The sequence below is a fragment of the Pochonia chlamydosporia genome, chromosome 4, assembly GCF_001653235.2.
Source record: "Pochonia chlamydosporia 170 chromosome 4, whole genome shotgun sequence".
Lineage (NCBI taxonomy): Eukaryota > Fungi > Ascomycota > Sordariomycetes > Hypocreales > Clavicipitaceae > Pochonia > Pochonia chlamydosporia.
The window spans coordinates 3369637-3395343 of NC_035793.1; the positions used below are offsets into that span (position 1 = coordinate 3369637).

The 25707-nt window shown below is 50.2% G+C and overlaps 6 protein-coding genes across 6 annotated transcripts; 4 read left to right on the forward strand and 2 right to left on the reverse strand.

Annotated features, from left to right (window-relative positions):
* Window positions 1–7130: 7130 nt before the first annotated feature.
* On the forward strand, window positions 7131–7349 carry VFPPC_16081 (hypothetical protein; the record flags this gene model as incomplete). The annotated part of the gene is made up of 1 exon (XM_018293834.2): window positions 7131–7349. The coding sequence occupies one exon, from the start codon at window positions 7131–7133 to the stop codon at window positions 7347–7349; it is 219 nt and encodes a 72-aa protein (XP_018144020.2).
* Window positions 7350–8168: 819 nt separating this feature from the next.
* On the forward strand, window positions 8169–9886 carry VFPPC_08425 (immunogenic protein; the record flags this gene model as incomplete). The annotated part of the gene is made up of 3 exons (XM_018287140.1): window positions 8169–8401; window positions 8486–8675; window positions 8735–9886. The coding sequence occupies 3 exons, from the start codon at window positions 8169–8171 to the stop codon at window positions 9884–9886; spliced, it is 1575 nt and encodes a 524-aa protein (XP_018144021.1).
* A 1318-nt stretch (window positions 9887–11204) lies between these two features.
* Window positions 11205–15314, reverse strand: VFPPC_08426 (ethylene receptor; the record flags this gene model as incomplete). Its single annotated transcript, XM_018287141.1, has 2 exons — window positions 11205–11306; window positions 11364–15314. 2 exons carry the CDS (start codon window positions 15312–15314, stop codon window positions 11205–11207), a joined length of 4053 nt encoding a protein of 1350 aa, XP_018144022.1.
* Window positions 15315–16287: 973 nt separating this feature from the next.
* On the reverse strand, window positions 16288–17148 carry VFPPC_16082 (hypothetical protein; the record flags this gene model as incomplete). Its single annotated transcript, XM_018293835.1, has 2 exons — window positions 16288–16854; window positions 16930–17148. 2 exons carry the CDS (start codon window positions 17146–17148, stop codon window positions 16288–16290), a joined length of 786 nt encoding a protein of 261 aa, XP_018144023.1.
* Window positions 17149–21624: 4476 nt separating this feature from the next.
* VFPPC_14403 (hypothetical protein) lies at window positions 21625–22597 on the forward strand (the record flags this gene model as incomplete). Its single annotated transcript, XM_018292172.1, has 3 exons — window positions 21625–21908; window positions 21992–22288; window positions 22345–22597. 3 exons carry the CDS (start codon window positions 21625–21627, stop codon window positions 22595–22597), a joined length of 834 nt encoding a protein of 277 aa, XP_018144024.1.
* Window positions 22598–23707: 1110 nt separating this feature from the next.
* On the forward strand, window positions 23708–25378 carry VFPPC_08427 (succinate-semialdehyde dehydrogenase; the record flags this gene model as incomplete). The annotated part of the gene is made up of 4 exons (XM_018287142.1): window positions 23708–23719; window positions 23787–23877; window positions 23938–24307; window positions 24364–25378. The coding sequence occupies 4 exons, from the start codon at window positions 23708–23710 to the stop codon at window positions 25376–25378; spliced, it is 1488 nt and encodes a 495-aa protein (XP_018144025.1).
* Between the last annotated feature and the right edge of the window lie 329 nt (window positions 25379–25707).

A 25707-nucleotide genomic window follows, 5' to 3' on the forward strand; every position in this document is an offset into this window, starting at 1 on the left:
AAGTTTCAAGAATTAGGCACAAACACGGAAATGCAAAAGCATAAAATTGCTACTGAGCTCAGCTTTGCGATGGTGCATGTGTGTATGCCTTCCTGGGTTTAAATGCTGCTGCGTCTCTTAGCGTGGTGGATGACCGCACGGGCATTGGCAAGGCTCAACATTTACTTTCTTCGTTCTGGAATCCGTCGATAGTCCAATCAAACATTCTGTACTATCTAATGATGAGTGTTTTAAGTGTTAACGTTATAGGTGCACAATCTCCGTCTATGTTCTCAAGCGAAGTCTCATGCGGCAGTCATTACGTGGCGGATGCCAGGAGTTCCTTCAAGCTCTCTGCATGTAAGCTGCGTCGTCCTTGTATACCTATCTAGGTAGGTTCGTACAGTCTGTAGGAAATGTATTTGCCCATATCCGAGTATACACTAACACATCTCAGGGTGCTAGGGCACACTGCGCGATATGCGATATATTTCCCGTGTTGTTTAAATACATTTGACCCCAAACTGTAGGTACCTAGGTAGTTTAGTCAATTTCGTAATTTGAGAAATAGATAGTATTAATAAATCATTGGGAGAGCGCTTTGTGAACTACTACAGCTGTGGGGGCAACTGTTTAAAATTTGACGGTTGGAAAGATCATATACCGGCCAGCTGGCAACGATTGAGCACCCATCGCCCTCCATGAGTCATCGTATTAACCGAGATAAAATTCCACGTTGAATTCTTGACTGGCCGGGGAGAAAAGGACAATAGTGCTCACCATTACTGTATTTCTTTGAACACTGGTCAAAACCGGAAAACTGGCAGCGGGATATCAACACTGGGTTGCCCAGATTCGTCCGCAATTACCAATCGCCGAATCGCATCGCATATGGCGTTATATACTACCATATATAAAATGTGTTAGTATACACTTAGACACAGGCAAATGTGTTTGGCTATACTAACATATATGAAGATGTATTAGTGTATACTTGGACGTAGGCAAATATATTCGGCTATACCGACATATGTGACGGTACATTAGTGTATACTTGAATGTGGGCAAACGCGTTTTACCACAGATTGTAGATGTCAAGACAGCAGCAAGCTCATGACAAATCACACACGGCAAGCCTTCTTCATACCTATGACCGTACCTCGAATCCGACAGGGCATCGAATTGTGTCGCCAACAGTGTTACCCAATCCCAGCTGCAGCTGGCTAAACTACCCTGGATGTGCGGAGTTGTGAAGCTGATCTTGCCTAAAAAGCGTTGGTCACGCCACTCATCAAGCTTTTCTTTAAACACCGACAACGGCAGAGATAGATGGAGATAAACAGAAGTATTCGATACAGCAAAAGGTATCGCATATCGCGTTGTGTAGTATTCATATTGCGAGACGTGTTAGCGAATACTTAGAATCTGGGCAAATACTCTTGAGTCTGGGCCATAGACGGTAAGTTGCTCAATTACCACGTTTTCCTCCGCCGCCATGGGCTATCCGATTCGGAAGTTGGCTGGTGCTCTGCATCCTTGGCTTTGGATTTGTTACGTTGACGGCCAACTATATGCAAGCGATATGCTGGCATCAAGGTGCTTTACTGACAGCCAATCACTCTAACGCCATCGTGTTGCTGTGCAAGGAGAACCATCAACGAAATCAACAGACACATCCCACTGCCACTGCAGGCAGTGCCCTTGGTATTTCTTTTTAGGTTCGGTCCCCCGCTCCGAAGCATATGTAGTGGTGGGTGAAGCTTCCAGGCTGGGGCAGTTTTGACCATCCTGGTGGTGTGTTTGTCAAGGATCATGGACCATGTGTTCGTGTGACATGCTGGACGATGCAAATCAGTGGCCACGTTCCCAACCGGTTCTGTCACGACACCTCGACACCACACCCTGAATGGCCAAAATATTGGCAATACCGGTGCAACCGGATAGCTCACTTACATGGGCTATGCAAGATGGTCTTCTCGGCGTGCGGTGATGCCGTTCAGAAGGCAGCAGGCAAGGGGGCAGTTCCGGCTCATACTGCTGGAGCATATTGCGTAAAGACTTGTAAGACTTGGTGACGAAGGCAATCCCACCCTAAGCGTGCTAACTATGCATGGCTCCATTATGAAGATGTTGTGAATTTTTCGCTCTCGATCCATAATTTAGCTGCCAGTTGTCTGCAGCACGATTGAACTGGGTGCCGCGAAGAGTGTAGTTGGGTAATCTTCCATGCCGGCGTAGTAATTTCGTTCTCCGGACGACTCCTGCCGTACAGACAGTAGTTTATTCATTCAGTCAATATTCGGAAACAAATTCCTCGAAGCGGTCTGAAGAAACTCAATCCCTGGAATGCTGTGGATACGCTATAATTCTCCCACATGCGTCCGAATGTCTTGGTGTATGCTTCATCTCTACAGTGGGGGGTTTCATAAGAATTCAAAACAGTAAAAGGTATCGCATACCACGTATTGTGCTAAGACATATTGAGCTGTTTCAATGTGTACTGACGGAGGAGATGAAGGCAAATTCTGTTTTGACCACAGACTGCAGAAGGCACAAAGTAGCCCCTGTGCCAAAATGGAGCCGAGAACAAGGAAGACTTTGCCCATCATCGTCGATGCCTTTCTTGCCTTCACATGATGGTTCGACCTGGGCCAAAGGGGCGACGAGCTAATTGTCGCGGGTACGGCATCATGCCCTTCGATCCACATAGCCAACGCCACACCCTGGATTTACTAGACATGACTTTGTGACTTCGCTGTGGGACCTCTTTGTTCATCTTGCTTGCTGAATATCCTGTACTTTCTGACTGATCGAAGATCCATCGTCCTCGGTGATGCATCCGTGCACGAACATTGCAACATCAAAATTAGCTCTTGAAAATTTCTGCGTTGATCGGGTACCATAAATCACCCGGCACCGGTAGAGTGGACTTCAAAACATATGGGGATGAATGTTTCATGGTGACTGGTCCTACAAGCCTGGCGCCGGAGTTGCAGGATTTATGTATAAGTGGATAATTCCAGTTCTGTAACACCAAGATCTGGTCATTCAAGGGATATCATGACCAGAAACTGTGCCAACTTGGCTAACCAGCCGCTCTGTCGTATGAATGCGGGCCTGAAAGAGTCAAGCCTTGACTGTTAATGGCAGCGGCATCCGCGCCAACTGTCTCAGAGATCATCGGAATCGGTCTGGAGCTAGGGAGCACAGCGCGTGTCTGAGCATCAGTGACGGTGGTTGCCGCCTCTTATTGTTGGCATTTAGGTTCTGCCAAGTTGGACACAAAATGCTATCACTTTGCCATAAGCAGCTCGGGTCACATGGACTGTGCTAACCAATGCGGGTGGGCGAGGCCAGGTGGATGATTCTGCCACAATCTGGGCTTCAGCCAGAGGCCGATGGTGTGAGCAGTCTGGCGTGGCGTCATGAATCTGGACTCGCTGCCTTCAATACCATCAAAGCTGTAACACTGGGTTGTGCTTTTTCGATAAGACGGGAGGCATGGCTCAAGTCATGTCGTATTGGCTATAGCTTCGAGTCGCCGCGGATGCTGTATGTAAATACTGCCTGCATCAGCAGGATTTGAACTTGTTTGTGTATTGATGTTAGAGGCCCGAAACGTCATTCGATGCAAGTATGAGCCCACCGATGCAACGCTCTCCTGGAGGGCGAAATCTCTGTGAGTTTTTCTCGAGGTTCCTTTCTGATTTATCTGGGAAGGGCGGCCAAGCTTTTCCGTAACCTGATACTCCGTACTCGGGGTACCCAAGTACTTACCAGGCTTTCGGCGTTGACTTGCCCGCTTGCCAAACGTACAGCGTCGTTCTGTAATATGTCAGTCAGTGTAAAGGGACTAGTTGGTACATGGAGCTATGCAGGCCAAGAACGGCTTGGTTGATATCAAGAATGTCGGTACTTGGGTGGATACTGTGACTGTTCAACAGAAGCGCCATGCTTTGGGATTCCTTAATTGGCCACAGTGGCAGCATGCAGCTGCACCAAAACGCATGGGCAGACGAAATGCTTCAGATAACCTGCATTTGGTGTGGATACAGCCAACACCATCTCGTGTTTGCAGGAGTGGATATGACGTTTCCGCTGCAGCATGACCCGTGACAAGTTTGATGAGAGGAAACAACGTCAGGGCGAACAGACGTCTCTCGTCTTTCAAGCCCTCCCCGCTCTGGGAGACACGAAATGAGGCGAGAGCACTTCCTATACTGTTTCCTTGTCGACGAACGGACTGACTGACTGACTGACTGCCGGGTTTTTTTATTACCAGTGAAGACAGGTTTGCTCCATACCGAAAGCTCAAGGGGCTGATGACCGTTTCAATTTCCCCTGGATCGGTCAATGATTAAAAATTCTGACCTTATTGGGACGGTCCCAATACAACTTAAATGGGTGATCCACCAAGCAAGCGCCGGATGAAATTCGATGGCCCATTATCTGCAGCCCGTTGCCGGGACATGGAACCAGGGGTCCCTGCACCTAGGACCCAAGGGCGGACCATAGTGCCTATTCTACCTTGACAAAAATATAGCGGCACGACGATGGTGTGAAAATGTTACAAACAATTGTTGGCTGTCCCGGGCTTGCCTGAATGGCGTGCCATGCAACAGGCTTGCTTGCGATGTTGGCGTTTGATCCGCCAGGTACCAGGGAAGCGGTGCCTGGCAAAAAAGCGACGTGTCGTGGAGAGTTGAGTGCTTTGGAGGGTTGGTGAGCGGTGCCAAAGACATTGACCTTCTGCTCACTCAGTCATTGGGGACTCGATGGGGGGGGGGCCAACAGAAACACAGCATGGCTGCCACAGCCAAATTTCCGACCGCAAATCATGGCCACGGTGGGCAAAGACTCTTCCTGGGCAAGTGATTCAGTTGGCAGAACGCTATCTGGAGGGTCGCTCGCCCTTGGCTGTGTTTGGTGTTTCATGAAAAGGGGGTGTGGATGAATGTTGCACCGTTGATGGGAAAAGGGTCTCTCTTTGAGCCTAGTTATTTGCTTGCCAGGATCTTAGGCTGAACAGCCCCAACATTTGGCCTGTCTTGACAACCATTGTTGGAATGGCGTACAGTACCGATTCAATGCATTGAAAGCTAGCCCATGGGATTCAAGGCGACGTCGCTCGGAGTCGGTCTGCAACGGCGATGGTGTGTCGGTTGACAGTTTCTGATACAGGACGCTGATGGCGGCGGATCCTTCATTTATTTGCCGGGGGTGATTCTGACGGGAAGTTGCGTTTTTGTAACCACATCGCCATGTGGCTGACCGTCGACGGATCCGAATCAGCCAGGCTGAATACCGGCAGAGATATCACAGAGATATCACAGGAGTGCAATATATTGTACTCAGTAAAAGAGTAATCATGCCAGATTGCGCGGCAGCTGGGCCTCGTCAGGGCACAATCACAAATGCCAAACCAGGTCCAGAGTCTGGTCAAGAACCAGACATTGAACCCGTCCACTGGTGGTTCTGCGATTTTGTCCACTAGATCCGGTAGTCCATCTCAGGTGTGTCTCTGAGATGGGGCCGCAATTTCGTCCCACTTCGCTTAATGCTGCTCGGGCCAGCCATGGGACCCTAGCTTCGAGTGTCTGAGCTGCAGGGCGGCGAGTCTCATGCCACAAAGCTACCAGAGCTTGGCACTGGCTTTGTCTGGAGATGGGGCTGATGGGGCTGAGATTCCTAGGTTGGTGGATGGATGGATGAACTCGCGGTTGGACAGGAGATGGTGATTTGTGAGTGATGAAATACTATTTCCAAAATAGTACTGTACTTATCGCACAGCATAAATACTGTATAATACTGCACTTGTGTGGGAGGCGCAGTGTCGATGCAACACCATGCCATGTGAGACGGGAACGTCTGGCTCTACCAGACTTTGGGCAAGCAGGAACGAGAAACAAGAGGCAAGACGGCGATTCGACAGCATGCAGCCCAAAAAACGTGTGCTGTGAACCCGACAGGAGTCATTCCGTGGACAGCAGTATTGTCTTTTGCTGAGACTTTCCAGTAGATTGTCTGCACTGTTTCTGATCAGGAGGTTCATACGCGGAAAGGCTCTCAATTTGGTCTGCATGTTCTTGTGGGATGTTTGCTTGAGTGTCGTGGGTTGGGTTGTCTGACAACATACTACTCCATACTCCGGCTGGTAGTGTGATTGACGGCGTGTTGATGTGAGTTGCTGTGAATATCAGGGTATCATACTCCGTTCTCCGTACCAAGTCAGAGGAATGGCCCAGCTACTGTATAGAGAGCGAGTGTACTGTGTGCAGCAACTTGTGACTTATGCCGGCATCCGAGCGTCGCAAATTGGCACCATTGTCTGAATGGCATCGAGATGAGAATCATCACCTTCGCGGGGGTTATGTTGCAGAAGCGGCTCTTTGTCGATTCGCCTCGCAGAAACGACATTGAGCTGTCAGACAAGTCAGCCGACACGACCGAGTTCTTTGTCACGCTGTGATGACCGAAAGCAATGGCTTTTTATTGCAGGTGGAGAGAAACCGAAATCAAACTCTTGAATGTGTTGTCGGACAGAACCCGATATTTGCAAGCGTTCAGGCATTTGAAGGGGATCTGCTGATGGTTTCCCTGGTTAGCAACATTGTACACCACGAAGAACATGTCCCCTGGAGAGAATAGCCTGGCGTAGTTTGAAGCCGCAATTCCCGGCTCCGGAGCTTGTTGAGGATCAATTGATCGGGTTTGAACCACGTCGGAGTGCGTGCAGTGCAGTAGACTGCAGCAGAGCACAGTGCCCGCATGTATTGTGTGCATGGTTCCAGTCTGGTCCGGTCCGTATTCCCCTGGTATGAGCGTAGACATCCACTGGACTGGACTGAACGGCGTTGCAGTCGGTAGTCTCGTTGCCCTGGGGCTAATGCAACGCCCTCACGCCCTGTCTGACTGCCACATTGCAGCAAAAAAAAGCATACCGCCTTGTCAGGCCTGGTCGTCCATGGTGTGCCCTGGTCGACTGGGTGGTCGAGTGGATGGACAAGTGGAGGGCGGATGGCGGATGGCGACGAATGGTGGATAGATGGTTCAATCATGGTGAAGCAGAAAACCAGTCATTATCAGTCACGGGCCATCATGGTCCAAATCAAGCACGCCGTAGCGTCACGCCAAAGCGAGTGGTTCCATGTATGTCGCCAATTGATCATCACACTGGGGACAGGATTGACTGGATGGATGGACTGGATGGATGGACTGGACTGGACTGGGCTGCACTGATGAACTTGCTTGGACCCTCTTGTATTTTGATTGTGCCAGGCAGAAGGGAGTACGGAGTACAAAAGCAAAAGATCCTGTTCAAAGGAATCGAGCGCCGGGACGGAACGGTCTGCTTGGATCGATGCACATGATAGTAGGTCGTGTCGAGCGGGAATCCGTATTGTATGTACTGTCGGTACGGAGTAGAATAATTTCCAAGGAATATCCCGTGGAACCACTAGCAATCAAAATCGCCCTTTGCAGCTGAAGGACCAAGAAAAAAGACTCTGCTGACACAGACAGAGAGTCAGAGAGTGAGAGAGAACAGTGCATGGAGCTTCCATGTTCTCCTGTCCGTGCCGTCCCTGGTGTCTCTCGCCTGTCTGCCTGTGCTTCTTTCTTTCAAAGAAAACATTGGCTTTTCAAATTTGAACCCACCCACCAAAAATCAGAACCAGAACCAGAACCAGAACCCGAACCCGACCAGACCAGACTAGAGCAGACGTGACTTGACTTGATTCATCACACCCTCACCGTCACTCCAGCAAGACAAGGTCCCCTTGATCTCCTCGCTCCGCTCCCCCCTTCAACCTCCAAAGCTCCCCAAGCTCATCCAAGCTTCCCAGCCCCAGTTTCCAGTTTCCAGTTTTCCAATCAATCAGGCCCTCGTCACCCTGTTTGTTCGTCTTTCACACTCCTTGGCTCTCTTGCCACACGCCCCCTTCCCTCGACAGCTCGTCGCCTCCTCGACTTTCTTTGCCTGCTCCTCGACCAAATAAGTACCACAACCTGTCCCTCGTCTGCCGTTCGCCCTCTTTTCTTTCCTCTTCTTACCACATCTCAGCTTGTACTCCATCTGCAGCTGCAATCCAAACGCCGCTTTCTGGACCCATTTCCTTTTTTTATACCATCTCGTCTTTGTTTGTTGTGATACCCATCCACTTGAGATACCCCTTTCTTAATCATCCAGAATGGCCGAGGAACAGAAGCCCGTTGTCGAGCTCCCCAAGGAGGAGACCGCTCCCGCCCCTGCTGTTGAGGCTGCCGAGCCTGCTCCAGCTCTTGCTGTCGAGGACAAGACCGCCGAAGAGACCACCGCTGCCGAGGAGACTGAGGCTAAGACTGAGGACAAGCCTGCCGAGGAGGTGAAGCCTGTTGAAGAGGGACACCTTGGCCACAAGGCGCAGGGTGCCAGCTTTCCCAAGTAAGTGAATATTACAGGCAACGGTGAAGTTTGTAGGGCTATGCAGAGGAGGCAAATGTTGACCGTGCTAACAAAACTGCCTAGAAACCTGATCCCCAGCAAAGAGTTCTTTTTCTTTGGTTCTGATGCATTCGAGCCCACGGCCCTCGCTGCCTACCTGAAGGGCGAGAAGAACACCGAGCACGCTCACCACAACATTTCCTGGGCTTCCCACACTGGTAACGGTCTTTTGTTCGTTGGTGACAAGAAGGCCCCCACCAGTGTCATCAACTTGGTAGGTTTCGAACCAGTGATTACCACAACAGTGAACCCCTTTTGCTAACCGGTAATCAGGCTGATGCCACCGAGCCTGAGAATGATGGCACCAACAAGTTCCACTTCACTCACAAGGGCAACAAGCACAGCTTCAAGGCTGCCACTACCGCCGAACGTGATGGCTGGGTTGCTCAGCTGAAGACCAAGATTGCCGAGGCCAAGGAGCTCGCTGCTTCCGTGACCGAGTCCGAGGCCTACAAGAATGCTCTCGAGTCCTTCAAGCCTAAGCCTGTTGTCAAGGAGGAGAAGCCCGTTGAGGAAGCCAAGCCTGAAGAAGCTACCAAGACCGAGGAGACGCCTGCCGCCGAGGGTGAGGCCGCGGCTGCTGCCACTGAGGACAAGCCAGTCGAAGAGCCCAAGCGCCGCTCTGCCAGCCGCAAGCGTGCTTCCATCTTCGGCTTCGGAAAGAAGGAGTCTACCAAGGAGAAGAAGGAGGAGGCCAAGACCGAGGAGACAGTTGCCCCTGAGGTCGTTGAGCCCGCAGCTGAGGCTGAAGCCCCCAAGGCCGAGGAGGAGACTCCCGCCGTTGAGAGTGAGGCCGCCGCTGCCGCTGAAGACAAGCCTAGTGAAGAGGAGAAGCCCGCTGAGAGCCCCAAGGAGAAGCCCGCTGCCTCCAAGCGCAACAGCTTCTTCGGCGGCGTCTTTGGCAAGAAGGAGAAGAAGGTCACCGAAGCTAAGCCTGCTGAGGAGGCTGACAAGGAAGAGGGTGAGACCACTACCGACGCCGCTGCGCCTGTGATCCCCCCGGTTGAGTCGACTACTCCTCTTGCCGATGAGGTGAACGCTGCCGCCGACAATGCAGAGGCCACTGCTACCAACGGTGCCGAGACTGCTAAGAAGGATGTCAAGGAGAAGCGCAAGTCTTCTCTCCCTTTCAACTTTGGCAAGCGTGAGAAGTCTCCTGCTCCTGCTGAGGGCGAGGAGAAGGTTGAGAAGAGTGTCCAGAGCCGTTTCTCCAAGCTCCGTGCTACCATCAAGGGCAAGTCCGGCGCCAAGGCTGAGAAGCCAGCTGAGGATGCTGTCAAGGAAGAGGCCACCGCCGCTGACGCTGCCGCCACCGAGGAGCCGGTCACCGCGGTTGAGGAGCCCGTCAAGGCTGCCGAGACCGAAGCTGAGAACAAGCCCGAGAACGTTGCCTCTGCCACTCCCGCCGTTACTGCTGCCGCCTAGAGGGCGCGCGCCGCTCGTGATGGTTACGACTTGAAGAAACCTTGAAGAAATGACCAAAAAAACTTTTATCTCTCATGAAAGGGTTGGGAATGGAAGGAAGGTTTCTGCATTTCTTCACAAGATACCAAAGATACCCTGTCGAGACTGCTTTCACTGATACCACTTTCCATATTATTTGTTTTATTGCCAATGGACAAACCCGATAATCAAGTCAGCAAAAAAAAAAGGAGAAAACATGACTATTAAGGTTCTAGCTTACTAGTATACTGCATTCGCTGTTTCGTTCGATACCCGGTGGAGGAGAGATAGTAATAACTAATAATACAACTGTTGCATGTTGACTTTTATACGCTTGATCCATGCCACATTGTGTGAAGTTTCCGCTCCGCCGTTTGTTCAGATAGACCATTCTTTATGGTCGCAACCCAACTTGTTCTTACATGACAAACGTACTACCATCCTCTATTGTCGCTGGAAGCTGTCAGTCCAACGTGTGATTGGTGGTCCTTGGGCACATCTCACTGGAAATACAGTTACTAACAACGCTTAATTATGTGTCGAATTAGAAGAAGAGGATCGCAACACGTGATACATGATGCTGGAATAGCTGGACGTATTATGTCTCCCTAGGGCATTGGGTGAATTGTACCAACCTCAAATTCTTGAAACAGTGGCAAAGCTGTAACCTGAAATTCTTTCCACAATTTAGAAGGTCATAACTGCGAATGAGGGATCATGAAATGGGGTATATTCAGTTCATCAAACGATGCCATGTATATGTCGTCCATGAAATCGTGTTTCCTAATCGTCTTGTACTAATCAACGCTAAATGATGTGTACTTCCTGCATGCCCGTGTATATGCAATGGCTAGATCTACCGTTCTCGCACAGCTACTTCCTTCATACCAGGCTGGGGTGAAAAATGATGGCCAAATCCGTGGTAATTATCGGAGCCATGAATGTATGAAACCAACTCGCTCATTTGTTGCCGTGTACTAATTAACTCCATAGCTATACGCCTCGCTAAACTTGCTTCAGGTTCGTGTACGTTTCTCTTTCGGCTTTTTAGATTGTTCTCCAAACGCCTCTGCTATGCTTGTAGCCGCTGTAATGAAATGAGTTCTTCAGGTAAAAAAATGTTTGTGTCGGAAGGAAGCTATTAAGTAGTGAAAGAGGTCCGGTGTGCCAGTTCATAACCTGCATCTATCGATCAGGAATCCTGTGTGAGGGGTAAATGGAACCATATGGGCGTCTGCATAGTTCGCGCTTGGTATATCATTTGTGATGGGGAGAGCTGACTTTGATACCATAGGATGCACTACGCGTCATTGTCAACCGAAAGGTTCTTGTACTTGCTAACAAGCTCCTCAATCTTCGGGAGAAGCTCCGGAATGCGAAAGGGCTTGGATATGACATCGTCCTTTTACAAGGGTTAGCGTAGCCATGGAAACTGCTTCAGTTGTTGGCTCAAACTCACTATACCAGCGGCTTTGGCGCTCTCAATTTGCTCTGGCCTCGCATACGCCGTAACCGCAATGATCGGAATATGTGTCACAATGGTACCTTCTCTTTCTAATTCTCGGATTTTCCTCGCACAAGTCATTCCATCCATCACTGGCATTTCCAAGTCCATGAGGATTACAGAGATGTCGACTCCGTCTTGCTCATGTCCTGCCCAAAATCTGGACTTCTCCAGAGTTTGCAGTGCCTCAAAACCGTGGTTTGCCACAAAAGTATTGTTTCCGCAGTGTCGCAGTTGTCTTTGCAGTACCTTTTGATTCACAATGTTGTCTTCGACAATAAGAACATCGAAAAGAGATCGGGTACCTGAAGTAGAGTTTGTTCGCGAGAGAGACCGGCCGCTAGGTTTTGATACATTCTGTTGGATTGGAGGGGAAGGAGGAGGGACGACCTTGCGTCCGATTTTGAACGGTGAGATGTGATCATGTTTGGCGGGAGGATCTACACATTTCCGACATTGAATGTAAAAGTTGAACTTGCTTCCCACACCTGCTACTGACGAGACTCCGATCTGGCCGCCTTGCATCTCAGTAAGAATCCTAGAAATGAACAAGCCCAGCCCGGATCCTCCGTATTGGACATGAGTGCGTGGTGTCGCTTGTTGGAATCGCTTGAACAAGAGCTTCATTTCTTCTTCCGCCAAGCCGGGTCCGGTATCCTCCACGGAGCAGTGTATGTTGATGACATCCCCGGTCCCCCACTCCGACTCATCTGAGATATCCATGCCAGGAGCTCGTTGGTTATCAATTCGACTGAAGTACGAGATTCCAGTCTTGGTAAATTCAGACACATCTTTTGATGCACCAACCTGCACAATAATGCTGCGGCGCTCACGCCCTTGGGTAAACTTGATGGCGTTGGTCATGAGATTGATCAAAACTTGGTTCAACCTTGAAGGGTCCAATTTTGCCCAGGTAACGTTGTGCCTTTCGAAACTGTCATCGACGCTGAATTCAAATTCGATGTCATGAGCAAGCAGCTCAGCTTCAAACATTTTGAGCGTCGATTGCACAACTTTAACTGGTTGAGTATTCGCTGGGGTAACGGCCAGCAAATTAGAATCCAACTTGGAAAGTGTCAGAATATCGTCCACAATGCGCTTCTGGTGACTAGCGCAAAGGTTGATGGTGTTTGCAGCATCCAAGCATCCTTCTAGCAAATTCTCCAACTCCTCTTGGTCTTTGTGAGCCGTAAAGACCGAAATATTGTTAGCAATCTGGTCCGCACATTGTAGAATAGCTGATAAAGGATTGCGCATTTCGTGGCTAGTGATGTCGATGAAGTTTTCTTGTTGTCGTTTTAGCTCGACAGCCTCTTCGCGACGTTCGCTCTGAACCTTTTCTGCCCATTTCTGTGAAGAAATATCGGTAATACAGCCAAAGATGGATTTCAAAGCACCGTCTGCGGTTTTCTCCGGAAACGCACTCAGTAGCACCCATGTGTCAATGGTGATGCCGCCACTTTCCTGCGAGCATTTGAATCGAAATTCAAGAGAGATAGAAACCCTTTCATTGACCAGTTTCGTCCAAGCAGCCTCTAATGCAGGTCTGTCCTCGTCTCGAACGCTGTCCATCCATCCGCTCTCAGCATCTTGCAACCGCGTATGCCTAGAAATCTGCCACCACATGTCATTGCAATAGTTGATAGATCCAGTCGCATCGGCAATGAACATTCCGACCGGGGCAAACTCAGCCATGCGGGTAAATCGGTACTCGCTCTCATTTGCCTCCTGCGTTCTTTGGATCAACTGCATAGAAAGCTCCTGTCTGTCAAGGGCTGCCAGACGTGCTGCCCGTTGCCCTCGGCGAATCTCCTCCTCGAACAGCACCACAGACGCCATAGATGTTGCTAGTTGTCTTGAGAGGAGATCTACAAAGAGCCTGTAATCGTCATCATATGGTCGCCTAGGATTCGTTCCCATAACAATAAAGCCGGTGACGGCTTCTTTTGTGGTGGTGGGCACAATGGGGAAGACGACAACGGTTGAGCATGGGTCGGGGTAACCTCGCAATTGAAGTCCTTCTATTAGATGTTTCGGGAGATTGCCAGCTTCATCGGAAAGAACAACTGGTGCGCCGCCCATGGCCATGCTTTGTCGCATATACACAGCAAAGCCGTCATCGGACAACTTCAGATCTAAGCACGATGGAGCGGCCACATGACCTTCGGGGACGCCTGGAGCACCCTCAAGGACAAGTTGAGACGGCAACAAACTGCCTGAATGAAGGGAAGAGACTTCGCTCCCATACTCCTCTCGCACCGAGTAAATTATGCTGAAGGGTACATCGAATTCGTTATACTCCAGGCCAGCTTGAACTTGTGGCCAAAAGCTGGCAACGGTTGTTGCTGTGGCTACCTTCTCTCCCATCTCACGCAGCGTGAGCATGCGTCTCTCGTTGATTTTTCGGCGGGTGTTCTCGAAACAGGGATTATATAATCCGACAACTTCGCCTTCGTTGCCCAGCAGTGGCACGACTGCCCAGGAGAAGTATGTTTCCTCGAGAAATCCATCGCGATTGATGAATAATCGATTGTCGTGTTTCATTGTCGACTGTCCAGAGTTCCAGGCGTTACTAAAAACTGGTTCAACCTCATCCCAGATTTCTGCCCATGCATCCGTATAATTCATGCCCATGAGGCTAGGGTGTTTCTTTCCGGCCAGAGCAATGTATGCCTCATTGTATATTACCACCATATCTGAGCCCCAATACATGGCCGCGGGATGAGGGCTAGCCATGATGAGGCTAGACATTGTTCTCAGGCCAGACGGCCAGTCAGTCATTGGTCCAACAGCTGTGGAACCCCAATCTGTCGTCTTAGCAAATTTAATATGGTCGGGAAGACTATCTTTCAGTGGCAGCTTGGTCCAATCAAAAGACTGTGTGACGGGCTGTAGTTGCTGCAGGACCTGATTCGTAAACTCGTCTGGATGATTCAAAGGTGCTGCGGTATCGTCCAACTTGGTTCGAATAGCATCCAGGAGTTGGCCGTCGTCCTGTACACTCGGGATCGCGTCACCAAAGTAATCCGGAGGATCGAGTGGTCCCAGAGGCTCAATAGAGTTGATGGCCGGCGTGGCTGGCATAGGTTGAGAAACAGCGGAACTATTGGTGGGAATTGAAATAGGATCCGTGGAAAGCGGCCCCGGAGAGCTCGGGCGAGTAGTTGAAGGTCCAGCAAGGTTGGCATTGCTGCTGATGAAACGAAAGCGTTGGCGAATAGTGGTGTACGTCCAATTGATCCCGCCGTATACGTGATATAGGGCAGTTGACTCCTGGCTAGTTCGGCTGCTAGGCAATGATGTTGCCCAAGATACGAAACGTTCGTAGTTGATGGCATCCCGATTTTCGTCAGGTTCGATTCCAACTAGTCTAACAAGGTCTGGTGATGAACGCAGCGATGCGTTGCCATATAAAATATGTAGGGAAAGCAAGTTAGGAAGTGCAAGCGTCGCGTTTTGTAAATCTATGAGAAATGTTGGCCTGTCATCTTGCTCTACTAGCTCAATCGCTCCAATGCTTTGAATAAGTTGTGAATTCGGTGAGGCAATTTGAATATCTGGGCTTAAACTAGGGGCTGCTATGTCGACAGACGAGCTTAAGCTACCTGGCGTGCTGCCTGATATTGCCGATACCATCGGCTTAACAGTAACATGGGGTAGTTTCACTGTCGTGACACCACTGGATGGCTCTTCCCGAGTCCTGGAGAGCATGCTAGCAGCAACGTCTGGCGACGAGCTCGCCGGTCTTCCAAGCCGTCTCGATGGTGTATGTGAAAAGAAAAGGGGAGAAAAAGGGCCGTCACGATTTGTTGAAGGCACAGGAGGACAAGACGCCGCGGGGGGGATTTCGAATCGTCTTGGGGGCGAAGAGCCGGTCCGAGGCTTTTTGAAAGGCGTAGGATCCATCGTGGTAGCCTTAAACTCTGAATCAAGGGAATGTCGTTTCCCTGTGGTATGCTGCTGGTGCTGTTGTGGTTGGTGTTGCTCCAAAGTCCTTGACTTCTCTTCACAACATGGACTTCTTACGGTATTGGAACTCTCGAGGATGGCCGACGACCCAGGACGGCCGTGATGCTTAACAGGCCGTATCCATCGTCCAGAATTTTCCGTTGAGGGCGGTCTTGAATCGTTCCGTTGCGTGTTGCCAGTGTGGGAAGTGAATGAGCCGGCGTGAGAGGCTGTTGGTGCAAAGATGTTCTCAGCTAAATGTGCATTTCTCACTGAGTTGTTGCATGAGAAAGGCGGGTTGGTGTCGCAAGTAGAATTAAAAGTAATTTGAGAAACGGGCCCGGGGCGGGATACGGAGGAGCTTTCTCCTTCTTGCATCAAGGCGCCGCCGGGGTGACCCTCCGACAAAGACCAACCAGTGGAAACTCAGTGAGCAATGCGAGCCGGACTATATAACCAGAAAGTACCCAACACCGAGTGAGAGACGACGACTCGGTGTTGTTGGGTTGGTCAACTTGGAACCAGGGACTGTCGAATGGGTTGTGTGGAAAGAAACTGTCTTCGGGGTCCCAGTTCCTTGTTCACCTGTGTGGCTTGTTGGGCCAGGGCCTGGGCCTTTTGTGACTCTGGCGAGATGCAGGACTTTGGTCAGCGGTCGTCAAGAAGATCGAGATCTGGAAGAGAGAGTGGACTGGGAGGCGGAGCTCCAAAGCAACAAGAACAAGGGTATTGAGATGAACTGCGAGCTGCAAGTTTATGCTACCGCCCAAGTCGATGCACCAGTTCAGCTCCAGTAAACAGACTTGAGGTCAAAGCAGTAATGGGCCCAAGAGGCATGGGCAGCCTTCCTCTATGGTCAGGCGACTAATGGACGAAGCAGGCGATGGCTTCCCACCGAGGAACAGAGTGCCAACCGTTAACCGTGGATGGTCTATTTGTTCAACTCAGCCACGAGTGTGTGGACTCTTGTGGAAGCAGAGAGAGCCGCAGAATGGGCGAATCGACTGGACAAGAGGCGGGAAGAGTCGTCCCGGAAGGATGAGGCGTTATGGATGAGGCCACTGGAGGGGTGGTAAGTATTTGGTTGGCAAAGCCCAACCTTTCCAAGATTGAACAAGATAACGGGGCTGGTGGCGTCAGTTGCATGTATTGTGTCGGCCTCATCAACGTCAGACGAAGAACTCGGCTTTGGGTGCTTGCAATGAAAGCACGCGAGGTTGGTTAGTCGCAGAGAGTTGATGTGTTTCCGGACTTGTAACAATGGAGACGTGATGTTTGGCGAAAATACAGCTACTGGCTGATATGCCGTAGAAAAGGATAGATGGAGTCTCGAGTGATGTCCGACACAAGCTTGAGGCGAAGAGGGAAGGGTCCAGTCGGGAATCTCAGCATCAAACGGGAGACTGGAGCTCTGTCGAGTGTGGTCTGGTGGCGATCCTGCACTTGGGTCTGGTGCTTTACGTTTCGGTGCGGCCAAAACGCGACAGGCCACGTTTGCCTAGCCAGGGACAGAATGGTCTGGTGACAGCCAACAATGGGGGAAAGGGAATTTCGATCAAATTTGATGCCTGGCATGTTGGACTCGACTCGACGCTAACAAGGTGCCGACGGCCGGAGATGACTCCGTCTGCTGGTGCCCAGCCAGACCAAGACCAGATTTGCCTCGACCAGGCACTTGCATTGGAGGGATGAGAGAGCGTCTGATCGTCTGAAAAAGAACCTGACCGCATACTTGATGCTTGCCCAAAGCATTGACTGGAGATATGAAGAAATAGGCGATGTTATCTATCATGTGGTTCAACTTTGGAGTACGTATTAAAATCTACACAAGTCTGAAGTGGAAAAGCATTGACCTCAACTGGATTGACCTCCTCATTACGACTGAAGAAAGCAAGGACCACCCAGAGCTCCGATTCGCCCTTGCCTGTTCTGCATCTCAACTCAACTCATATCATCTCATCTCATCTGGCGACCTTTTTTTACTTTTTACTCCTGGACCAACCAGACAACTGACCAGGCATTTGGATCGACGTGATGCTTGACCTTGGACCCAAGAATCATAAAATCAGAGCCGTCATTCTCACGCTGTTTATTATTGTCCAATCCGGTCAAAGTTCCTACTTCAACGTCAATTTGGCACCTGGCCCTCCAGCTGGGTTCGTGTCCCACCCCCCTCTATCCATACGCTACTCCGTACTGACTATTGTACTAATCAATGAGCTTCTGTCTGAGCTTAAATGCAGACAGGAGTTGGGGGGCATCACCAGGAATTGCCAAACGTGCCTAAGTACACAGCAGCCTGCTACACACAAATAATAGTGTCGCTGCACGTAATACCTGAAGAACGGTTGTCGTCATTGCGACACTCCTCGCTCGTTTGTTACTGAAGTTGGTGCATCCTGTGCCGACACAATAAATACAAAAGCCTTCAAGAAAACTGCTGCCATTGGAGGCGGAAGCTCGTCCCGACCAGACTACGGAGTACGGAGTACTGTAGACTCTTCCCGTTGACATTCCTGCGACTCGCCTTGTCATCCATCATTGCATCAATGATATCCTCATGAGCCTTCGATCCACGGGCTTGGTTTCGATAGCAGCTCCCTTCGTGGTGGGGATGGTGCATCCAAGACGGGACCCCTGGAAACAAACCCTACGGTAACCAAAATTATGCCCTCATTCTGTCCAAATCTTGCGTCCTGTCTCCACTGTTCGATGTTCATGGAACAGTCTGGACTCCTTCGAAAATTGTCCGCCGAGACATGGGGGCATCTGCTCCGTACAGCACATGTATGCGTGTATGCATGTCTGCAGGAGAAAGAGAGAACTCAGGCTTCAACCGCTGCCACGAAATTGTTCATGTCGAGCAAAACGGAGAGTCGATAACCAGATATGGAGCGCATCTTTGTGCAGCGCCTGAGCACCTGCAAATAAACAGATCAGCAGCGGGAACCGCGGGAACAAGGAATAGTTCCTAAGCCCTTGACGTATTGGCAAGTTTCAATGTGTCGATTTGCATTGTGATTTGCTCCTGGGGGGGGGGGATCATGCAACACACTGGCTCTCGGTTCCACGAGCCCGTAGACACACGAACGACTTTGCCCAGAGGGGCAGAATGTCCATCTAAACCCTAATACAGATGGAAACATTCAGCTTTTTTTATCTGCCGATGCGACTTTTGCTTTTTTTATGGCAGGTAGCGGCAACACGTCTTCGAGTGGGCGGCAATTAATACCCATGAGAAGGGTCAGGACAAGACATGACAATTCCACAAAGCAGGCTAACAAAATATGCCGTAATGAAGTTGCTTGCAACTGCGTGACAGCGGGCAAGTATTACATGTATGGGGTCACGGACCGTACAAAGCAATTGTGCAATTGGTTGCGTGTACCTATTCCAGGATGACACTGGCCGCTTCCCCTCGAATTCCTTTCTCCGGCTCAAGTACTTTCACATCTCCCTGCTCACAGCGTTATATGATGGATTGTACAAGTGTCCAACGTGCCGAAACAAAACTTATATCAGCATCTCTCATGGTCTGGTTTCACATCCGATAGTGTTTGGAAGTATTTGGAAGAGCATGGCATTGGCGGCTTCAAGGTCGTACTCCTCGAAAGTTGTCTTATACTACAGTTTCACTGTTTGACACGCAACACACTCACTCTAGATGCTCTGATCTACACTTTTCGCAGTTTGAAAGCTTTCTGACTCAACTTCGTTCTTTTTTGGCTTCATCAGTTCACCTTTTTTGAACTATAGCGTCGCCGAGTTCTTTGCAGGTTTGATCAAATAGCAACAAGGGCAGTATCATGAAATTAAAGTCGACGCCATACACCCAGCGAAAGCAGGTTGAAACCGTTGGAATTATTGTCATTGTAAGTCAATATGGAACGGCCATTGCACTCAAGTGCCTTGGAACGTGCAACGAAAACCGCAATCTCGTACAGTATCGATTCTGTATTGCTGCCGTGTATGCCTACTGGCTTGGCTGATTTATGCGTCCTTAGGAATCAGTTCCCTAGCTGCCTCCTACTTCTAAATTCCTATGGAAACTACGTTCAACATGTCCGAGCAGACAATAGGCAACAAGATCATTCTTTATATTTTTTTCACCAACAGCTCGCGCTCATGCTGAGACTCCCAGTGGGGAAGTACTTGAGGTTTGAAGCAGTTACATCCATTCGCTGAACCTGACAGAAGAGTCATTCGACACAGCCTATGTTTCAAGGTGATGTGCTCTGTATACAGATAAGACTATAGCCACTGAAACTGACAGCAGGGTGTATAAGTAGTCTCGTTACTCTGCACGATACTGTTTGGCCATAGTTTGTCCCGCCTCGCCTGTGCTTGTAGTAGGCAAAGGACAAGGTAGCTGGGCACAGCACAGCACAGTAAAATACTTGACAACAACTGGTTCTACAACTGGTTCTATCTTGATAGTAATTTTTGGGTGTCTTCGCTGTCAAACACAGCCCCAATCAATGGCCGGTCCATAGGCACCGCGCAAGCATCTTGTACCAGACATGTCAACGTGCCCGTGTAGACTCCTCCCAGTACAAAACAGTACAATAAGTAGTACGCGGTAGTATAACAGATGTAATGCTCTTTATTTTATATAATGCTAAATTCTTATATTATTAAGGCATATAAATATAAGACTATCGCTCTATTGTAGCGCATTATTCTCATTCATTAAGATACTAGCTATATATACTACCTCAAGAGTCTCTACTGGTTATAAAGAACTCAAAATAAAGCATATCATTCTGCTATCCTTTATTGGCCTTTTTAGCCTTATGATAGAGGCGCAACACAAAACGAAAGCGCCAAAGACAAGTGCACCTGGACCGGGAAACGTTGGGTACGTAAGGTGCATACATTTGGTGTGTGTGTGTGTTCGTGTTTTCCGCAGTTACATTACTGATTCAATACGTAGACATGTGACATCAAAAGAACGAAAAAAAATTCGCTCACGACCAAAGGGATGGAACGCGTCGGTGGTGGGGGTTGTGGTGGTGGTTGTGGTGGTGCGAGATGAGGCGATGGGAAGGTCAAACAAGTCTCAAATTGACTTGACGTCCGTATTGCTTCCTACCAGGCCTATCTAGAATCCTATTTTCTATCACAACTGTAGCTGTTGCACAAGATGCACGGTAGTATGTATTGGCAAGGTCAACTTCAACTCTGAAGCATTAATGACCTGACCAGTATCTTTGCATTTGCGAATTTGGTTGCGTGACTTGGTGATGTCAATGCATGCCATGATGAACTCGGCAGCTTTAGGCTGATAGATGTCGATGGGATCAATATTCACCGTACTCTGCACAGAGCAGCAAACGAGTACATGCGTCTGCTGCTTCAATGTTGGCTTGGAAAAGAAAAGACGTCAAGTCGAACCAGGTTTGTTGCCCCCACTTGACTTGAACTGTCGGCAACGAGATCCGAACATACATTTAATGAGGCCACACCAGACTCGACCTCGTCGGGTCTGCTGCATTCACAAACATCGACCGACCAACCGTAATGCCTCTCAGCCGCTGATAGACGTGCTCCAATCTGCAGCCGTCCTACTTTGCATTTTTTCCACATTGATCCCTCGCGGAATCACAGTCAACAGCCGGCACACCCAATCATCCAAGTTCTACGTTGGCGGCATTTCCCCACACGCCATTGGCTGGCGTCTGCATCTCAAACGGGCGGCAGAGCCAATCGTCGACGATTTGCAGTTGCGGGCGCTTAAAGACCCCTGGGCTTGCGGCATCTAATTGGCCATGATGGAGGAAATGTGATGATGGATGCACCAGGCTCATGCAGCTCCATGTCCTCGCACAGAAGCTCACCGGACCCCATCCCAATGCCAATCACCACCAGACCTCCTCCCGCTTGGCTTGGTCCCTTGGTCGGCCACCAGCGGGAAGACCCATGGTCTTTAAGCAGGTCGGCCCCCGATCTTTGTTTGCTGAGCCTTGGACATGGGGAAGCTTTGAGCTGCCTGGTTTAATGCCTCCTGACGACGGCAACAACGATAAAAAAGAAGAGACGAAACAAATCGAAACCAACTGTCGACCGACGTCAAGACCTCGTCCTGTGGATGCGGCCCGCCGGCAGTTGCTCAAGATCCCAGCCACGACGAGAACCGGTCTGGAAGCGCTGGTAGGCTCACGATATCGAGGAATTGAGCCATAGTTTTGTTCCTTGAGAAATTTCACTCACAAAAGGACGTCGAGCCTTCGGACACGAATACAGTTCTACACAAATACGGCTTTTCAAAATGAAGTTGACCACATTCACCTCGCGGGCCTCACCATCATACCGCTTCCTACGACGAGTATGGCCCAAAGTGTCCCGCAAAGCAACAACATGGCTCATGCCCATCGAGCTCATCGGCCTGGTGCCGCTTCTCGTCATCTTTGGCATCTCCCAGCCAGACATGTACAGATCAGACATGTGGCGGATTGGCTTCGAGAATAAGCTCAACTCCAACCCCAACATGATTCTGTACGCCTACGCCAACTACAAACCACTGCCCAAGGTGCCGTTCATCTGGTCGCAAACGTAAGTCATGGCACACCATCAAAACATGCATGAGAATGGGCAAGATAGCAGGGCACTGACACATCATTCTTTCTCTTCACCAGCCTTACCGATTTTAACGTGGCCATTTCCGTCATTTCTCTCTTCTTCCTGCTTTCCAAGCTGATTTCTCACATCATGAAGCTTTGGTACCCCATCATCGCAGTCGGCATCAATTTTGCCCTTGTTGCACTCTTTGCCGTCAGCACATACGGGCAAGTTGGGCCGGATTATGCCGACGAGCGATATCCCGCCCCGGCAGCGTGGTATTTCCGAAAGGGTTGTGAGCTTGCACGCAAGTACGGCAGGTATAGAGCCTGCCAGATTGCGCAGGCGTCGCTGTTTATTACTCTGTATATGCTGTGAGTTCTTTCCGTGGCTTGCTGTTATTGGTGGTGTCTCTGACTGGATTTCGCAGCGTGGTTTATGTGCTGAACTTGGGTTTTGCCTTGTACGCCATGTGGCCTAACCCGTTGAATGATATCGATGTGGATGAGGATGACAGAGACTCGACCAATTCGGATCCCAAGGAGCGAGGTACTTGGGAGATGCAGAGTATGAAGTCGCCTGTGTCGGTGCGTGAGTCGCCGTTTACGCCAAGGACACAGGCTTTCCGAACTCTGGACAGGCAGTTACCGTTACGACAGCACCAAGGTCAGCGATTTGGCTGAGGGATGGTAAGGGAAGAGGATGAAAAGATGCAGGTGCGATTTGAGGCGTGAAAATCTAAACTAATGGATGATGGTTATATTGGAGTATCTGGCGTTAGGGGCAAATCATTCGGTGTCTTACACGGCCGTTGACTAGGCGATTCGACCGTTGAACAGTCGCAGCCTCTGGAGACGGCGGTATGCAGCGTATATATATGTGCCTAGGGACTCGGGCCTTTCTTTTATCGTTCCTTGCATGGCGAGTTGACCAGAGCCATTGAATACTAGGTCAATCTCGCAGCTGTCACAGCCATTATAGTGATGTCAGGAGGGCGACATGGAGTTTTGTCTCCTACCATGAAGCATACATACCATTCAGTCTGTAATTGCAGCACCGCTTCCTACAAGTCTGCACAGAAGCGTTGAGTATAATGGCCAAAAAACACCTGAGCACCTCCGATTCCCGCCCTGGTAAATAATCAATCCAACAGCAAAGTACGTAAGAGCTTCCACTGCGCCGTCGCTCCTCCGCGGCGCCTTCTCCACCGGCGTCCGTGGACCGCGACCTGCCGCTCCGATTTCGCGTGAACTGGACCGAGAGCCACAGTGCTCAAGTGGGCATCTCGGGACCAGGCGCTGGAGAAATGCTGGACGTCACTAATCCATCATTCGTCTGTGCTGGAACAGGTGCTGTACCACTCCGTGTGACCAGCTAGCTGTGACTGACCCCAATTCCAGCAACCAAACGGTGCCGAGCTTTCAATACTCCCCCGCATATTCAATGACCCCGGCACCGATAGAGCCGGCAATTTCCATCCCTTCCCCAAACATTTCTAATTGTCATTGACGTTTTCTCTCTTCTACACCTGCACACGTACATATTCGCAAATTTGTCAATCTTGCAAGGGTCTACAGCTCATCACTAGACACGGACACAACGACAAGAAGCTAGTCTCGTCCCCGTTTGACCTACTCATCTGTTGTTGGAAGCTAGGTGAGCTACCGACAGACAGACCGAGCTCTTAGTGGCGTTCATCTCCAATGGCGTTGCTGCAGAGACTTGTAGCTCCAACATCCAAGCTGCGCTTTTCACCTGGTGTTTCATTGATTCTTGCTAGACGGGCGTCCACGATGCCTCCTCAGGTATGAGTGCTCCGAGCTATGACGTAGCTGCAGAAACGCGGTGCAATTGCTAAGCCATACCATCTAGTTGAAAGATCCGTCGCTGCTGAAGCAGGACGTCGCTTATATCAATGGCGAATGGCGAGCTGCCAAGTCTGGCAAGACTTTCAAGGTCAATGGTAAGAAATTCCTCATACACTACAATTTTTGGATCCAGAGATGCTGACTGACTGGCATAGACCCCTCTACTGGCACCTTGATTGGTACCTGCGCCGAGTGCGATGCCGAAGACACCAAGCTGGCCATCAAGGCCGCCGCCGATGCTTTCCCTGCCTTTCGCAGCCTGACTGGCCGTGAACGTGCCAAGATGCTGCGCAAGTGGTATGATTTGATGGTGGAGAATGCTGATGATATTGCCAAGCTCATCACTTGGGAGAATGGCAAGCCTGTCGCTGAGGCCAAGGGCGAGGCTACTTATGCTGCCAATTTCTTTGAATGGTTTAGTGAGGAAGCTCCTCGAACTTATGGCGACACTATTCCCGCTACTGTGCCTGGAAACAGGGTGTGGACGCTCAAGGAGCCTGTCGGTGTGTGTGGGCTAATTACACCGTACGAGATTACTACTCCTGGTATTTGTTGAACTCTGGCTAACGGATAGACTGTAGATGGAACTTTCCTGCTGCCATGATTACTCGAAAAGTCGCCCCAGCCCTGGCCGCTGGCTGTACCGTTGTTTGCAAGGCTCCCGGCGAGACTCCCTACACTGCCCTGGCTGTCGCTGAGCTTGGTCACCGGGCAGGTATTCCCAAGGGTGTCGTCAACGTCGTTACCACCCTTGCCAACACGCCAGAGATTGGTGAAGTGCTCACCACTGATCCTACCGTCAAGAAGGTGTCATTCACTGGATCCACTGGTGTCGGCAAGCTCCTCATGAAGCAGTCATCTGGCACCCTCAAGAAGCTGTCTTTGGAGCTTGGTGGCAACGCACCATTCATCGTCTTTGATGACGCTGACATTGAGACCGCTGTGGCTGGCGCCATTGCTTCCAAGTTCCGTGGAACCGGTCAAACCTGCGTTTGTGCCAACCGAATCTACGTCCAAGAGGGTGTCTACGACGAATTCGTCAAGAAATTTACCGAAAAAGTAAACGCTTTCAAGGTCGGCAACGGCTTCGAGGACGGCACTACCCACGGACCTCTTATCCACGACCGGGCCGTTTCCAAGGTTGAGGCTCACATCAAGGACGCCCAGTCCAAGGGCGGCAAGATTGTCGCCGGTGGCCAAGCGATGCCCGATCTGGGAGCCAACTTCTTCCAGCCAACTGTTATCCGGGACATGACTCCCAACATGGCCATGGCTACGGAGGAGACGTTTGGACCCGTCGCCGGACTCTTCCCCTTCAAGACAGAAGCTGAGGTTGTCAAGATGGCTAACAAGGTTGAGGTCGGCCTTGCTGGATATTTCTTCTCGCGAGACCTTCACCGTGTTCACAGAGTAGCTGAGGCGCTGGAAGTCGGCATGGTTGGTGTCAACACTGGTATCATTTCTGATCCAGCAGCTCCGTTTGGTGGTGTCAAAGAGAGCGGTTTTGGTCGTGAGGGTTCCAAGTATGGTATTGCCGAGTACCAGATTACCAAGATGATTACGTACGGAGGAATGGGATTGCCCTTGCAGAGTTAGACATAATGGTTCGGCAGCGCAGGTAGTAATAGTTGAGAATAAAAGGCGAAAACTGCATCTCGTTGTAATCACATCTCACACGAAGCATGGTGCCTCTCATGGGCTGGAGTACAATCTCGAGTTCTACTTGACCACTGTGCAAATTACACCTTCCGGTACAACGCGAACGAAAGATGAGCACGGGAACCGATTGTGTCTTGGTTCGACTGGATATATGAAAGCCAACCGAACTCTGTGTGCACCTCCACCACAGGAATCTCAGATCTCATGCCCCTCACCCCGGACTGCCTCCGCAGCATCTGTTCCTCGCCATCGCCTTCAGTTATCGA